Source organism: Cricetulus griseus, chromosome 7 (genome assembly GCF_003668045.3).
Source record: "Cricetulus griseus strain 17A/GY chromosome 7, alternate assembly CriGri-PICRH-1.0, whole genome shotgun sequence".
Classification (NCBI taxonomy): domain Eukaryota; kingdom Metazoa; phylum Chordata; class Mammalia; order Rodentia; family Cricetidae; genus Cricetulus; species Cricetulus griseus.
Genome location: NC_048600.1, coordinates 2589754 through 2607034, shown reverse-complemented (window position 1 = coordinate 2607034; position 17281 = coordinate 2589754). Strand labels below are relative to the sequence as shown.

At 38.1% G+C, this 17281-nt stretch overlaps 1 protein-coding gene across 6 annotated transcripts in view; it reads left to right on the top strand.

The window, feature by feature from the left end:
* The window catches only part of Evi5 (ecotropic viral integration site 5), a 130929-nt gene that overhangs the window by 44621 nt on the left and 69027 nt on the right, over nucleotides 1-17281 (top strand). For 5 of the 6 annotated variants that reach the window (XM_035447450.1, XM_027425922.2, XM_027425919.2 and 2 more), the window contains 8 exons: nucleotides 1163-1288; nucleotides 2948-3091; nucleotides 4664-4753; nucleotides 4847-4944; nucleotides 6739-6799; nucleotides 10217-10270; nucleotides 13019-13051; nucleotides 13620-13766. In XM_035447450.1, the coding sequence (XP_035303341.1) occupies nucleotides 1163-1288; nucleotides 2948-3091; nucleotides 4664-4753; nucleotides 4847-4944; nucleotides 6739-6799; nucleotides 10217-10270; nucleotides 13019-13051; nucleotides 13620-13766 (753 nt within the window). The remainder of the gene's footprint in view (nucleotides 1-1162; nucleotides 1289-2947; nucleotides 3092-4663; nucleotides 4754-4846; nucleotides 4945-6738; nucleotides 6800-10216; nucleotides 10271-13018; nucleotides 13052-13619; nucleotides 13767-17281) is intronic. The other variant, XM_035447449.1, reaches the window with a different exon arrangement.

Here is a 17281-nt window from a genome sequence, read left to right as displayed (position 1 = left end):
GCAGGCAGATAGGCATGACTCTGGAGCAGTAGCTGAGAGCTTCCTTCTGATGCACAAGTGAGGGTGGAGAGTGGGGGGAGATTGAGTGGGTGAAAGTGAGGACAAGAGCGGAGAAGGATGAGGGGGGGGAGAGAGGAGAGAGACTGGATCTGGTGTGGGCTTTTGAATCCTAAAAGCCTACCATCAGTGACACACCTCCTCCCAACAAGGCCACATCTGGTCCCTTTTCAGACAGTCTACTAACTGGGACCAAGCATTCAAATCTATGAGCTTATGGGGGGCATTCTCACTTAGACACCACAGGGATCTTGTTCCATTTTAGGGCCTTTGTACATTCTGTCTTCAAGGACTGTTTTTCCCTCAGATGTTCCCCAATTTCCTTCTCTTGTTAGTTTAAAATTTACTTTATCGAGGTTCCTTATTTATATAAACAGCAGTTTGTTTCCCCAACATTCCCTTTTTCTAATTGATTCCATAACATTTATCACCACGACATAAATATGATTTGTCTACATATTACCTGTTTATCTCTAGAAAGTTTAAGTTGTTGTTCTTGTATTTAGAAAGAGAACAGTATCTAGCTGTAAATGTTGATTAGATGATACAGGCTCAATTCAGGGTGGTATGGTCATTGTGTGTGTGTGTGTGTGTGTGTGTGTGTGTGTGTGTGTGTGTGTGTGTGTGTGTTGATTAAGTTAATGAATTAGACAAATGGAGGCAGTTGGTCTCAGAGTTGGCAAGAATCATTATCTGATTCTCAGAATGGAAGCCTAGAACATCCTGATTCTTATTCTGTTGCACTTTATACATTACTCTGTACCCACTGAAAACAATATTCATAGGGCTGCATTCAGTGTCCAGAATCCATGTATAAGAGCTTAGTGTGCTGGTGTGCGTGTGCAATCCCGGTGCTAGAAAGGGTTACTTGGTGAGCCCATGACACTGGAGATCCTGCCTCAAGAAAACAGGACGTATGGAGCCCAAGGAATGGCATTGAGGATTGATCTCTGGCCTCTGTGAACACTTGTACACACAAACACACACACATTAGAGAGAAAAGAAGAAACAATATTTGTTATTGATTGGTATTTTGTTTACAGTATGATTTGGCTTATTTGTGTATTATGAAATGTTGAACCGTGTTACTGTTTTCTTAAAATAGATGCCAGAAGAGGAGGCTTTTTGTGTCTTTGTTAAATTAATGCAAGACTACAGACTTCGTGAACTCTTCAAACCAAGCATGGCAGAATTGGGCCTTTGCATGTACCAGTTTGAATGCATGATACAGGTAAAAGTTCACTTTACTTTTTCTGCCGCCTTTTCTGAATGTCAACTTCACAAATTTTGTGTCAGAATCATAGATGCCAGTGCTGGAGAGATGGCTCAGTGGCTAAAAGCCCCTTTGCTGCTCTTCTAGAGAACCTAGATCAGTTCCCAGCACCTACATGGTGGCTTACAACCATTTGTAACTCCTGTTCTAGGGGATCCATGCCGCCTTCTGATCTGTATGGGCACCAGGCACACACAGTGCACATAGACACATGCAGGCAAAATACTTGAAACACATAAAATAAAAAGGCATAGCAGCAGTTGAAAAAGCCGTCAGTTTTAATCCCATGATGACTTGTTGGTCATAGTCTGGGCTTTCTTACTTAAACATTAAGCATTGGCCTCAATTGTGCTGTGACTTAGGTGCTGCTGCTTCTGTCTGCTGTTAAGTGCTCTGTGCTCCTGTGGAAAGCCAGTTCACTGCTGAGACTTCCATACTGTGTTCATTCCTTCCCTCCTTTCTCTTTGCATATTGTTCCCACCCCATCTGATTTTTTTTTTTTTTTTTTTGCATGCTTTCATAATTTTTTGTGACCAGCCTCGGGTTCAGATTGTTTAGAAGCCTACACATAAAGGTGGAGAGAAGAGGAAGACTGGAATCAGAGTCAAGTGCAAATCAATTAGTGTTTGTTTTTTCTAAGACAGGGTCTCACTATGTAGCCTTGGCTGGCCTAGAACTTGCTATGTTGACCACAGTGGCCGTAAACTCACAGAGATCTGCCTGCTTTTGCCTCCTGAGTGCTGGGACTAAAGCTGTGTGGCATCATACCTGTTTAAAACAGTTTTGAAAAATTTTGATTTTTTTGGATTTAATTTTTTAAAATAAAATTTAATTTATAAATAAATAACCTTACTGTACTATCCATCCTTTAATAGGAAGGTAGGAGTATTTGCCTTTATTTACATTCCAGTTAGAGGTGGGGATTCCTAGAATATGTGTCAGCATTTTGGGGGCATGAGAAGCAGTTTTCAGAGTCACCTTTCTCTGGAATATGAAATCCTGTATTGTATAAAGAATAGGATATGAAAATGTTTTTACATTTTAAGAAAATCAGAGTATAACATGTGATAATTTTTTTCCTGAAATAGTAGTTTTGTTTGTTGATACAAACCTTAAACTCTTGGTGCTGTGAGTTAAGACATTGTTGAAGACCTTGTATTTTTCCTACTCTGTAGGAGGTAAAGGTGGATTGACTGGATGGTATATGGTACTTGAAAGTTTTCGGCATGGCATTTCTTTTATTTAGAAAATTTTAAGAAATATTATAGCAAATTAAAAATATAGATGATATTGGACAACTATACTCATCAACAAAGTGAAAAATAATAAACACTTATTACTTTTCTGTTCATCACTGGCTGGATGATATTTGACTTAAGTTTAATTTGTCTATGATTCAGTTTTCCTTATTAGTGAATCAGATCAAAGATAGACCTGAGCTTCCAACTCTAGGTCACTTCTTTGCCCTTTGCTGTTAACGACAAAGCTTCAATTTCTGTACTTGAGTTTTTCTGTTATTCTAGTTCTTCTTTGTGTTTGCTATAGCTTACCTACAAATAATCTAGCTTGAAATCCTCAATTTTATTTTATCTTAACTAATTCTTTTCTCTCTTTTAGGAGCATCTTCCAGAGCTCTTTGTACATTTTCAATCTCAGAGTTTCCACACATCAATGTATGCATCATCCTGGTTTCTGACTATCTTTCTTACAACCTTCCCACTACCCATTGCAACAAGGATATTTGATATCTTTATGTCTGAGGTAAGCTATCGAGCAGATTCGGAGTAAAAATAGAATGAAAGAGTCATTGTGTTAAGAGCAGGACAGTGCAAGGAGGAATAAGAGAGCTGCCTTTGTATCCCCACTGCCTCCATGAGCTAATCTCATTAACCCTCATAACAACCATAATGGTTAGGTTCTGGTAAGATCTCCATTTGTTAGGTGATAGGCAAGGAAGCTGACTTACAGGGAGTATGAGTAGCCTGACTGTAGATATTACAGGTACTTGGAACTGTATCCAGGATTCAAATACATACAGTTAAGTATAGCATGAATTCTAATTGGTCTTAATAGTAAAAACTCTGAGTCCAGCTATCAGGGAGTGAAAACGGAAGGATCAGAGAAGCAGATTGAAAAGTCACTAGAGTTCTTACCTCTACCAATGCTCAGACCAGAGGGGTGATCCTGTCCTGAGACTGCATCCTCAAACTGACTGCTCAGACTGACTGCAATGAGCTCCTGTCTCCTCCCGTCTTATATTCCTCTCTCTGCCCAGTCATATCCCTTCCTGTCTCCACCTCCATAGTGCTGGGATTAAAGCTGTGTGACTCCCGGGTGTTGGTGGCGCATGTCTTTAATCCCAGCACTATGGAGGCAGACGCAGGCGGATCTCTGTGAATTCAAGACCAACCTGGTCCACAAAAGCTAGTTCCACGACAGCCTCCAAAGTCACAGAGAAACCCTGTCTCGAAAAACCAAAAAAAAAAAAGTGTGTGATTCCCAAATACTGGGATTAAAGGTGTGAACCACCAGATACTTTGCTTTGTTTCTCTTTTAGATTGGATCAATTTTGTGTAGCCCAAGGTGGCCTTGAACTAACAGAGATTTGTCTGCCTCTGCCTCTCAAGTGCTGGCATTAAAGGTATGCACCACCTCTATGGCTAACTGGTGTGTCTAGCTCTGCACTCTGATCTTCAGGCAAGCTATAAACAAAATAGCACTACAGTTAAGTTTTGGACCTTCTCTCCAAATTCATCCTCTTTATTGCCTTTGAGTAATGCAGTGAGAGTAAATGAGAAGTAAATTCTCCCACACAGTTAATACTGTTGCAGTACATAAGGCATATAATTCCTATAGTTGAGCTGCCTCTATTTTGTGAAGACTTTCCTGTTGTACTTTAGCTATAAGTGACATGGTAGTGAGTGATCCTTGTCTTCTGTTGTCTGAACACAATGCTGTTAGTTACTTCTTAGAAGGATCAGTTTATGTGATTTATCTAATTTAGTTTGGACTGAAGTTGGCAAACAACAGTTGACTTACTCAGCTCTGTGGTTTCCATATCAAAGCTGTGCACTTGTTTGTTTTCTGGGAACTTGCCCTGCCTATTAGTGTGTGTGTTAGTGTCTACTGTAGGACCACAGGGTAGAGGTGAGTAGTTGTGAATGGGACAGGTGGGCCATCAAGTCTAAAACGTTTGTTCTCTGGCTCTTTACAGAAAATGTTTGCCAGTTCTTAGTTAGATCCTTAAGTGCTTACCTTGGTATTGTTTTGAATGATTCGTTTTTATTGATGAAAGTGTAAACAAATGTGGCTTTATTGTATTTGTTTCATCAGGGTTTAGAAATTGTGTTTCGAGTGGGATTAGCACTTCTTCAAATGAATCAGGCAGAATTAATGCAACTTGACATGGAAGGGATGTTACAGGTAAGTCATTTCATGATTGCTTGTGTGTTTCTAGATATGCCATCAATAAATCATGTATAGTAATAATTCTGCCTTTCGTGTGTTATTTCTTAGCATTTTCAGAAGGTCATTCCACATCAGTTTGATGGTGGCCCAGACAAATTAATCCAGTCAGCTTACCAAGTCAAATATAACTCAAAAAAAATGAAAAAGTAAGTATTTTGTGTGCTCTCTTGTAGTTGAGGAGCTTATTGAAGCATACAGAAGTCAGTGGACACGGGAAGCATTCTTGTGAAAAGTACTGTAGTTTTCCTCCTTAGGCTGTCAGAGTTTTACCTGATTGGTTTGTATTAGCTTTGGTACGACAAAGGAAATGTTAGACAGATAGTCTTCCGGCTTTTATAGTGATACACAGGACCACTGCACACTACTTTTAAAATCCCCCCTTCCTTCCCATTTTGATGGGAGTCAGGAGTATGGCATGCATATGTGTGTAAGTGTGCTGTTATTTTTAATATTCACTATTATTACTCTTGGTGCTAGGCAATCAGCAGAGGGATTGAGAATGCTAAATTCGTGCTCCACCACCAGGTTGTACGCCAAACCTACCATGCTTGGTGTACCAAAGTTAGTTGCAGCCACTGACGTTTCCCTCTTAGCCCCTTCCTTAAGTGCTTAAGTGCTACACAGCCAGCAACACTGAGCAGAGGCTGGGGTTATCACCTTTTAATTGTTATTTCCTGGAGAAGCTTTGTGTGACACAGTTTTCATTATTTTTCTCTCTTAAAAATAAAGTTAGTATGTTAATTAAGAGTTATAGCTATTACAATTCTTTTCTAGCTTCCAATACTTAAATGATTCTAGCCTAAGGTCATAGCTAAAATTCGTGTCACTGGGGCCTCTGTGGTGTAAAATGTTTTTAAACTGTAGCAATGCTTATAGTAGCAGGATGCTGGTTGTTCTTTTGAGCCAGTTTCTCACTTTGTATCTCAGGCTGGCCTTGAACTCTGACAGTCACAGGATAAAAAGTGTCACCTTGTCTGGCTTACTCTGTTTTTCTAAATATTTTTTTTTTTGTTCCTTTATAATACTAATTCTGAGCACAAGATATTTCCATTTTCTCCGGGTCCTTGCTGTATTAATTATTCCTTATGTATTTTATCTTTAACTTCTATTTAGTGTTTTATTGCGTTTGTTTATTCTATGTATTTGCATTCTCAAACAGGCCATCAGGTTTGGTAGTGCCCACAAAGGCATCTCACCAGCCTTCTCTTTGTCTTATTTGTGACATGGTCTGACTGTGTATCCCACTATTCCGTTTGTTCCTCACGGGTACTGGGATCACAGGTGTGTACCACCACACCTGGCCTTAAGCTCTGTTTTATTTTCTTTGCTCTAAGAAGATCAATTTGCACTGAGTTTTGACTTAAAAGTACTAAAACAAAACGAATAGAGCATTCCATCTTGCTTTTTTGTGAAGTTTAACTCTAAAGGAGTGAATAGTTTGTAGTCATTATCTTAGCTTCATGTCCTATTTTAACTACCTTTTTTTCAACTAGGAACATATTCAAATATACAGAAAAGTAGAATGACAAATATCCATATTTTGTATCTAGCTCTCGAGATTGTTAATACTTTGCCATATTTATTTTCCTTAGAAATTGTGAAAGCCAAGTACTGTGATGTCATATTCCCTGACGTCAAGTGTCCATTGGTATATAATGAAGTTGTCTGCTTCCCTTGCTGTATGACTTTGTCATATGTGCAGTGTGTATGTCGGGTGATTTTGCCAAGGATTGCATCCATGCAGTGATCATAATCTACCCCTGTCCTGACCTTTCCTCCACTGCCCATTCGACTATTGTGTTATTTTTCTCTCATATAAATCATTTCAAGGTATACCTTGAGGAAAAGTAAAGGAATTTGGTTTTAGGTTAATATATCCTTTTAAATTAAATAATGTAATTACTTTTGAATGACAAATACCTTTAACTTTCTCTTTTTAGACATGAAAAAGAATACACTACAATAAAGACAAAAGAAATGGAAGAGCAAGTTGAAATTAAAGTAAGCATTTCAGGTTTTTTGTTTGTTTGTTTTTGAGACATGGTTTTGCTTTGGAGCCTGTCCTGGAACTCACTCTGTAGAGCAGGCTGGCCTCGAACTCATAGAGATCCGCCTGCCTCTGCTTCCTGTGTGCTGGGATTGAAGGTGTGTGCTACCACTGCCTGGCCATTTCAATGTTTTTTAAGATTGCTGCAGGAATCTGATAATAGGTATTAGAATGAAATCTGTGTTTACTGGCATCCTCCTGTAGTTGACTGAAGCCACTGTTCCTCGGGTGTGAGAAGAAACAGTTCTCTCTTTCTGAGAAAACGGACCCATGGAAATTGCATTCTACTTAAACATAATTGTAAAACTTGCAGAGAAGGTAGTTACATGCTGGAGTCTAGAGCAGACCCATCTGAGGCGGACTATATAGGACAAGTCCCTTATGAATTAATTGTCCTGGAATGGCATGGCAGGATTCCCTTGGTCAGTGCAAATTTTTCATCTTTAAGCAAAATTTATACTTTTGAATTACCCTCAGGAAAACAGGTGGATTTTCAATTTGGAGGATGAATAAATATATTCTATGTACTCTGAAATTCTTATTTGTACCTCCTGTAAGCCAAGAAATTCCTTTTTAATTTAGAAAATACTAGTTTCTATAATAATGCAGATAAGATTGTACATGTCTGGTATAGTGGGTTAGCCTGTACCAGTAGAAAAAATAAGTTTGGCATCTTTAGATCAGTATAACTGTTAATATCTGTTCAATGTCTGCTCAGTACAGTAAACTCAGATACATTTTAGATAGGCTGGCATTGACCACCTCTGTCTGGCCTTACTGCCCCCACTTCCCAAGTGTTGAGACTGTCGGCCTTTGCCCCCAGGCTTGGCAAAGCCAGACAGCCCTCCTTCTTACTGCACTTATGTACTATTTTTGTTGATGAAGAAATGAAAACAGGAGTCAAGCCAGGCAGGCCTGATGGTGTGCACCTGTAATTTCAGCTACTCAGGAAGCTTGGAGCAGGGAAGCTACAAGTTCAAGGTCTGTCTGGGCTACAAAGTGAGTCCAAGGCCAGTGTGGATAATTTAGTGACCACCTATCTCAAAATAAAAGCCCAAAACACAGGCTGAGGCTGTAGCTCAGTCCGAGGTAGTGTAAGCATCCCAGAATTTGTAAGGCAATACCCAACACTACAGGAAGACAGCAAGAGAAGTAACAAAACAAAGGAAGGGCCCAAACGTTTAAAATTAAAAAAAAAAAAAAAAGAAGAAAGAAAGAACAACAAACTAAGGTTGGAGTTGCCAAGAAATAAAAAACATTTCTCTCCACACTGCTGTCTTCTCAGCTTTTAGCTCACTATGTTTTAGAGAACAGAGCAGGAAAACCTCACTCTCTTTGTAGTAACTAAGACTTGTTCCAGTCTGTAAGCCATTTAATAAGATGTAAAAATTCAGTTTATTTTCCCAAACTGAGGCTTTTGTGTATCATATAAACTGTACTTAAGTCTTAATGGAGAAATAGCAGATTGACTGGTGGAAGAATTTCCTGAGGAAGACATTTCTAGAAGAGAGTCGCAGGAAGTTAGGATTGAAAGCTGGGCTGAACTCTGAAAGAAATTAATACAAAATGGTAAAGGGTTTGAAGTGTGAGAGCTGGACAAATGGAAAGACAACATGGATTAAACATTTCAGAATGGTGTGATAGGGTAGCTCAGTGGGCAAGAGCACTTGCTGCATAAGCATGGAGATCTGGGTTGTAAAAATTGGACAAGGCTGTGTGCCTACAACCCGACTCCAGTGCTGCAGAGGGAGAGTCAGGAGGAGCCCGGGGTCCCACTTACTGTCAGCTTCACTCCAGGTCCAGTGAAAGGTCGTGTCTCAAGGGAATAAGTCAGAGAGTGGGAGAGCCAGGCACCATGCATCTTGCATGTGCACACGTGGAAATACACCACACACACACACACACACACACAGACACACACACACACACACACACACACACACACACACACACACACACACACACACACACACACACACACACACACACACACACACACACACACACACACAACTCAGGAACAATTTTATGGGATTAATAAATTGATGGAATATATAACGAGATTAGTTGCAAAGTATTTAGATTTAACACTTAATAGTAACTTGGTAAGTATTGGAGTCTGGCATTTAACAATTACAAAAATGTACATTATTTATTCACCCATCCATCCATCCATCCATCCATCCATCCATCCATCCATCCATCCATCCATCCATTTTGGTTTTTCAAGACAGGGTTTCTCTGTGTAACAGCCCTGACTGTCCTGGAACTTGCTCTGTAGACCTGGCCTCAAACACACAGAGATCCTCCTGCCTCTCTCTCCCAAGTGTGGGATTAAAGGTGTGTGCCACCACTGCCTGGCCAAATGTACATTTTTAAAAAAATACGATTTTACCTTTTATATAAGAAAATACTAGTAATTAAGAGTTTTAAATTTTAGTTAGAAATAACTCATGATAAATGCTTTTGAATGTTTAGACTGTAAGGCTTTTTGTACTGTGGTATTTGTAATATGAATGGAAACTGGTATATAGTTTAAGAGCAATTTGACATTTACTCTATGAACATGCATATTTGAAGTTTATTCTTTAACTAGTATTTGAATACTAATTATATCATTAGGCTCTGTAGGAGACAGGGGTTCTTAGGATTAGATTATAAGGTAGGCTGTAGAGATAGTTTAGCTGTTAAGAGCACTAATTGCTCTTCCAGAGAACCGGGGTTAAATTCTGGCATCCACATGGTGGCTAACAGCTTCAGTAACTCATTTCCAAGAGGGTCTAGCACCCTCTTCTGGAATCCTTGGGCACTGCGAATATGTGGTGCCTGTATCTGTATACTCATTCGGATGAAACCCTCATACACATAAAATTAAGATAAATAAATAATTTAAAAAAGTATAAGCCATTATAAATGGAGAAAACAAAGGCTGTTTATGTGTTACATTTAAGTTTAAAGTTTAGTCCCAGCTGGCATGACAAATGGAATTGTTTCCTTTGCCATGTATTTCTATGCTAAGCTTTTGGTAGTTCAACATATGATAATATAACAGTTCTTCACAGTCATTTATTATTCTCCCTTTTTATTTTGTATGTCCATTGGTGTTTTGCTTGCATGTATGTCTGTGTGAGGGTGTTGGAGCCCCTGGAACTGGAGTTACAGACAGTTGTAAGCTGCCATGTGGGTGCTGGGAATTGAGCCAGGGTCCTCCAGAAGAGCAGTCAGTGCTCTTAACCTCGGAACCACCTCTCCAGCCCTTCCCTTCTTACTATAAAAGGTAGTAAGTACATTATCAACACTGTGACTTAGGGATCTGTTTTTTTCCTCTCAAGAATGCTTGCAAACAAACATTTTTTTCTTTTTCTTGGCAGAGGTTACGGACAGAAAATAGGCTTTTAAAACAGCGGATTGAAACATTAGAAAAAGTAAGTAAAATGACTATTGCAAGTTTCTGTTGAATGCTTTTTTTGTTTGTTTGTTTTTTTGCTTGTTTTTTGAGACAGGGTTTCTCTGTGTAACAGCTCTGGCTGTCCTGGAATTCGCTCTGTAGACCAGGCTGGCCTTGAACACAGAGATCTGCATGTCTTTGCTGGGATTAAAGCATGCGCCACCACCACCCAAGGAGTGCCTATTGTTTAAATATAACAAATCTAAAAAGAATTTGGCATGTATATCACTTATGTTGTGGTGCCGACCTCGTCTTCCATAGCTAACTGTGTTTGCTAGTCATTGATAATGAACATCCATGGAAAGGCTTGAGTGAAGTTATTATTAGAGTGACATACTGATATCAATTTCTTTTTTTCCCCCCCCATAGAACCTCTAAAAAGTATGACTTAGGAATACATTCTGACAGGAAGGATGTTTTAAAGATGAATTTCAAATGTTCCCTGAGTTTTGAGCCATATGTTGAACATGGCAGTTGCTTTTTTTAAAAAAAATTATTTAACTTTATTTTATGTGCATTGGTGTGAAGATATCAGATCCCCTGGAACTGGAGCTATAGACAGCAGTGAGCTGCCATGTGGGTGCTGGAACTTGGGCCCGGGACCTCTGAAAGAGCATCCAGTGCTCTCAACCACTGTGCCATCTCTTCAGCCCTGGCAGTTGCTTTTTAAGCAGCTTTATATTTAGTCAAAGTGATTGGTTCCCCATTTTAAAATCTGTTTTCATGTTGATTTTTAATGCTAGGTAGTTTTATACCTCTTTGGTTGTTAGCCTTGTGTTGATACCTACTTGTTAAGTTTTCCTTCCTGTTTAATGTAAAATAACTAGCAAGCAAGAAAATTTTCATACTTTTCTTATTGTGCTTTTGATAGTTTTTTTTTTTGGTTTTTTTTTTTTTGTTTGTTTGTTTTTGTTTTTTGTTTTTTTTTTTTTGGACAGGGTTTCTCTGTGGCTTTTGGAGGCTGTCCTGGAACTAGCTCTTGTAGACCAGGCTGGTCTCGAACTCACAGAGATCCGCCTGCCTCTGCCTCTGCCTCCTGAGTGCTGGGATTAAAGGCGTGCGCCACCAACGCCCGGCTGATAGAATGTTTTGTAGTTGTGTTTTTTTTTAACATTTATTATTATGTATGTTTATTCTGACCTGCATGTATGACTGCAGGCCAGAAGAGGGCACCAAATCTAATTGTAGATGGTTGTGAGCCACCATGTGCTTGGTAGGAATTGAACTCTGATCTCTGGAAGAACAGCCTGTGCCATCTCTCCAGCCCCTGTAGTTGTGTTTTTAAGAATGAATTGACTAATATAGTTTAAGTGTCTTCTTGAGCTAGACATGTAGCATGCACAAAGTCCTGAGTTTAGTCCCAGCACCATATACATTAATTGGACATGGTGGTATGTGTTTATAATCCCAGCACTTGGGAGGTGGAGGAGGGAGGGTCAGAAGTTCAGAGTCATTCTTGGCTATATTGTGAGTTTCAGGAAAGCCTACACTATATGAGACTGTCTCAAAAACAACCAATCCAACAATTTTCCTTAATTGAAAACAGATAAATTCAGAAGACCTTTTAAAGCTAAAGGTTGAGAGTAAGCTGGTGTGAATCTGCCCCTCAAGATATTACCAAGTATATTTAAAGTGTTCTGAAAATTTACAGGTTAACATTCAAGAAAGAAATAACTAGAAAGGGGGATAGTTGGGGTGTTTGTCCTTTATTCTAGAAACCTCCATGATTTTATATTAAATAGTGGTGCACCAAGGACAAAATATTTATCACAAATTTATTGATGTTGTAATGATTGCAAATACTGTATACCAAATCATGCACAGGGACAAGACATTCATCACAGGTCTAGTTGATGGTGCAGTGGCAGATACTGTATACCAAATCAAATATAGTTCCTCTTGTAAGATTGTATTGCAATGACTTGGAAGGCAATTTTACTTTTTGGTGATTTCATACACATATTGAGCTTATTAAGTCCTTTTAATTTGTATTATCCCTGTTTCAACCAAATACCCAGCTTGCAGTAAAATATGCAACTTAAATGATTTTCATTATTAGATATTTTCACAGAGAAAGTGTTATTTCATTAAATCTTCAGCGTGATAAAGAAGATCTAGGAAGATGTAGCTTGGTTTTGTGTCTAGAAGGATAAATAACAGTTTTTCACTGGCACTGGGCCTTAGTTTTGACTTAGCATTTAGAATTATCTAAGCACTTAGGTCTCAGTTGAATTCTTGAACCAAAAGTGTACATCCTGGCTTATTGTCAAGAGTTTAAATTGAACTTTTGAATTTCTGTTATCATCTTTCTTGACTTTTTCTCTCAGATGCTAATGTTGTACCCAGTTGCTGCTGTGTTTTATGAATGATGTATTGCTGACTCAGATCCCTTCCTCCCTTTCTGGAAGTGGTTTGATGATGGGACTAGGCCCAGAAATAAAGATTTAAAGGTGTATTTTCAAGGAAAAAAAATACTTGTTTATCCCAAGTAATGAAAGATTTATCTCTTTCGGCAACATGATTATCTAATCTGTCCCTATTTTGATATTTGTTTTTTAAGATTTAGAAATAAAAACACTTATTAAAATAGTTTTAATTTAAATGTCCATTTTAAATAGCAGTGAAAAGTTGGTGGGATTTGGGTGTGGATGCTTCTTCTTATTCCTAATTTTGTCACTTTGATTTCCTGTCTTTTATATTTCTATCTAAATTTTTCCTTTTGTAGGAAAGTGCCTCCTTGGCAGATAGATTGATACAGGTATAGTTTATCTTTTTTATTTTTAGTGTTTTCACTAACCTCTAAAGAAAATCCTAAACTTAGAAATTCATACTTAATGCATGCAATATTACATGCATTTTCTTAGAAATAATTCTTTGGGCTGGCATATGGATGCATACTTAATGATTTGATAAATGTATTATCATTAATTGGATGCCTGTCTCTGCACGTTTTAAAGCTAACCTTATTTTTAAAGTATTTATTTTAAATGTCAAACAGTGGATTCTCTGACATTAACCACTGTTCATTGAACATTTTAGCCCTGCATGTACATCTCAGTAATACTGCATGAGTCGCTTTTTTTTTTTTTATCAACTAAGAGAATTGTTCTTAAGACTGTCACATGAAAATTTCATTTAGTTTCCTCAAATTTGCTAGAGCAAAATAACAAGCTCCTAGCTAATAATTACCTAGGCTATTCTCTGTTCTCTGAGGTGTTTTGTTGTGTTGTTTTTTTTATGTCAAGAAATAACTAAACCTCACAAAGGCAGTCTTTCTTAAATCTATTCTAAATTGCTTTATACACACAAAAAAATTATGTCCTAAGGGACAAGTGACAAGAGCCCAGGAGGCTGAGGAAAACTACCTCATAAAACGGGAGTTGGCCACCATCAGACAGCAGAGTGATGAGGCCAGTGCTAAGTTGGAGCAGGCTGAAAGCACCATCAGGGAGCTCCGGCACCACCATCATTGGGTAAGGAGTCGGAGCCTTCTTCATCTCCTCTTAGGTCACATGCCTGAAGCACAGCTAAAGAACTGCTAAAACTCCCGTATGTTCTGTAACTCAAAGGAGTCCTGTTCTTCTATTTTCCTCTGTGGTTTTGTTAGAAATAGATAATATTTTCTTTTATATTATATCCTAAGTCATAGAAGACAAGCAATGTGCAGCTGCTGTTTAGACTTTTAGGTATCTCTTTCATAGGAGGTAATGCTGACATCAGATAGTTTTTGATCACTGTAAAGCAAAGTTATTACTCAGCATTTAGAATGTATGTTTAAAACTTTTATGATGTCGATAGCTTATACTTTGTGAAATATTCTACCTTAGACTTCTGTATCAGAACATTGAATGATGAGTTAAAGTACATGCTTACATTTACTTGAAGTGGAGAAAAGTTGTCAAATAGGGGAGTAATTCTTAAAAAATATAAATTACTGCTGGGCAGTGGTGGTGCATGAATGGGCATTACTGTTATTCAGCAAAATTAATCTGTATTCAACAGTTAGAAGACTAGAAAAGAAAAGAGTGATGAAGTATAAACATGTGTTTCTATTAGTTATGAAAAATGGCTATGTTAAAGTAATTCTGAAATGACCACAGCTGCAATAGTTTGTTCTGCCTTTAATAGCAAGGCATGAAACAGAATATTTTCTTTATAGTAAAATGGACATGATTTGTCAGTGCAGTGTCGTCTGTTTGGAAGGAAAGTAAGTTATAGTGCTTGTATCAGTATCAGCTGCAACTTTGATACAGTTAAGCCACAAGACATAGAAGACAGTTAATGCTGAAACCCATGGGAGTGTAGTAAATTGTAGGAAGGTGTGCAGAATGAGTGAAATTAGTAGCATAGGCTTGAGGGAACTTCCAAGTTCAAGTTGTAAATCTCAAATATTAAAATGCCTTGCAGAATGACTGTGGAAATAGTAGAAAGTGAGAGATAAAGCGGCCTTAATGTAGACACATGAATTTCTCACAAAGCAGTGAGTGAGTGTTAGGATTGTTAGTGTGGCCTTGAATATATGCTTCATTGAGAATTCTAAAGAATCGATCTCATGGCTTAGTACAAGCTGTGTCAAGACAGAAAAATGTTATTTCTGTAGCTATAGGTGAATATATTTTGTAGCTGTAGTGTATTTCCATAAGTTATTTGGTGAGTTATTAATGACCTTTTTCTAATCAAGACAGAAAATAAGATGAAAATATTAAATATACATGGTTAAATATATCAAGAGACTACTTATTTTCCTGTGTGAAGGTATTAAAGAACTTTGTCACTTAAACCTGTGCATAGTGGGGGCTGGAGAGATGGCTCAGAGGTTAAGAGCACTGCCTGCTCTTCTGGAGGTCCTGATTTCAATTCCCAGCAACCACATGGTGGCTCACAACCATCCATTATGAAGTCTGGTGCCCTCTTCTGGTGTGCAGATAAACATAGAAGCAGAATGTTGCATACATAATAAATAAATAAATAAATCTTTAAAAAAAAACCTGTGCACAGTGCTTCATATTAGACTGTCCATAATAAGCTCAAGGACTTTGTACGTGAATTATTTTAAAAATGGAGCCAGTGTTTTAGATGATAAACCAAGATTAATTCTTACGTTAAATATTACATACATTTAATTTCTATTTAGAGCAAGAAGGTGGAAGATTATTTCACAAAATTGATAGCCCTTGATACTCTTAGAATTAATATTCACATATTTATGTTATCACTGCCATATGTGACAAAAGTATAAGAGATTTGAATTGAGAGAATCAGAATCTCATCTGTTGCAGTTTTGACAAAAGAGAATTGCAAAGTAGTAGGCAAGCTAGTGATAGAAGTGAGTACTGAGTATTGCTAGATATTTTGGTTATCGTCTTCCTTTAAATACAAGTTTATGGGTGTTTGAACTCTCACAGTGTTTAAAATCCATATTCCAGCAGGAGATAATGAGTTTTTAATACAGGTTTCTACTACCACCTTCTACTCATGTCGTACTAGCATTTTATGTGATATGAAGAGCTTTAGGTTTTATATATGGAACTAGGTTTCAGTCCTATTGTGTTAACAGTGATCTTTGATATTCAGGGTACTTTTGGTTCCAGAAATAATTTAAGTAGAACTAGATCATTTAAAGTCTCTCATTTTTCCCCCCACATAATTTGTGAAATTTAAGTATGTAATTTGATATGTTTTAAATGTAGAGGGGTTGTGTAACTACCATAACAAAAATGACAATTTCTATCACTTTCATATTGTCCTGTGTTACAGTTCATTCTCCACCCTTATCCTAGCAACCTGTGCCTGAATACTTTGGACTTTCCTAGAATTTTCTATAAGTGGAGTTGTAAGATAGACTTACATATCTAGGTTTTTTTTTTGGGGGGGGGGTCGGTTTTAAGACGGGGGTTTCTCTGTGTCTTTGGAGGCTGTTCTGGAATTAGCTATTGTAGACCAGGCTGGTCTCGAACTCACAGAGATCCACCTGCCTCTGCCTCCCAAGTGCTGGAATTAAATGTGTGCACCACTAACGCCTGACATCTAGTTTTTTTTTTTTAAGTTAGCATATCCATTTACTTTATACATTTTGTGATTTTTTATTGATATATATAATGAAATTTACCATTTACATAAGTGTGGTTCAGTGGCATTGAGTGTATTTCCATTGTTAGTAACAGTACCATTGTTCATAAAAATTTCTCATGATTTTAAACTCTTCTCCTTAAATAAGAAACAAATGAGCTTACTGTTGTGAAAAAGCTTACAAAAAATGACACGTTTAGTCAGGATGGTTATAGTAAGTATGTCCTGACAGGAAGGGCTTGAGAGATGGCTCACGAGCACCTGATTGCAGGTCAGCTCCCTCTTCAGGAACACTGTGTACATACATGCACGCAGGGCAGGCAGCAGATGTGCTCCCACAGCACGCAGAGTTCTTGTGCTGGAGCAGCAGGGTGATCAGCGTTGGATCCGAAGGAAGCAGGTGGAAACTCCCTCAAGGCTGGCCTTGGATGTATCTTAATAAGGGGTGTGCTTCCCTTTAGACTAGCTGAGGGGGTCTGGAACTAGAGCAGGGAGTTGTAACAGGTCACCAGTTCAAGGGCTGTGGGACTGTATTTGAGAAATACAGAAGGTAAGAATTTGAGTGTCTGCATTTTCACTGATTGGTGAGGAGAGAGCATCTTTGGCTACTGGTGGTAATAGGGGCTGTTACACAGCCAAGCTTTTATGTGATTTCAGGATATGTAATTTGAATAGGCCAGTTCTTTTTGTTGTGCAAGAGGGCAGATTTTATGTTTACCTACTTAGGAATACAGTGGATGTATTATCCACTTTCAGGTTGTTGTGACAGATCAGGTAGAGCAAATCAGCTCTCAGGGAGGAAATTTATTTAGTCATACTTTCAGCTCATAGTTAATTGGACCTGTTTCTTTGGACCAGTGGCAGCATTTACATCATGTTGAGAACTTTGAAGTGTGAGAAACCAGGAAGCAGGAGTGTC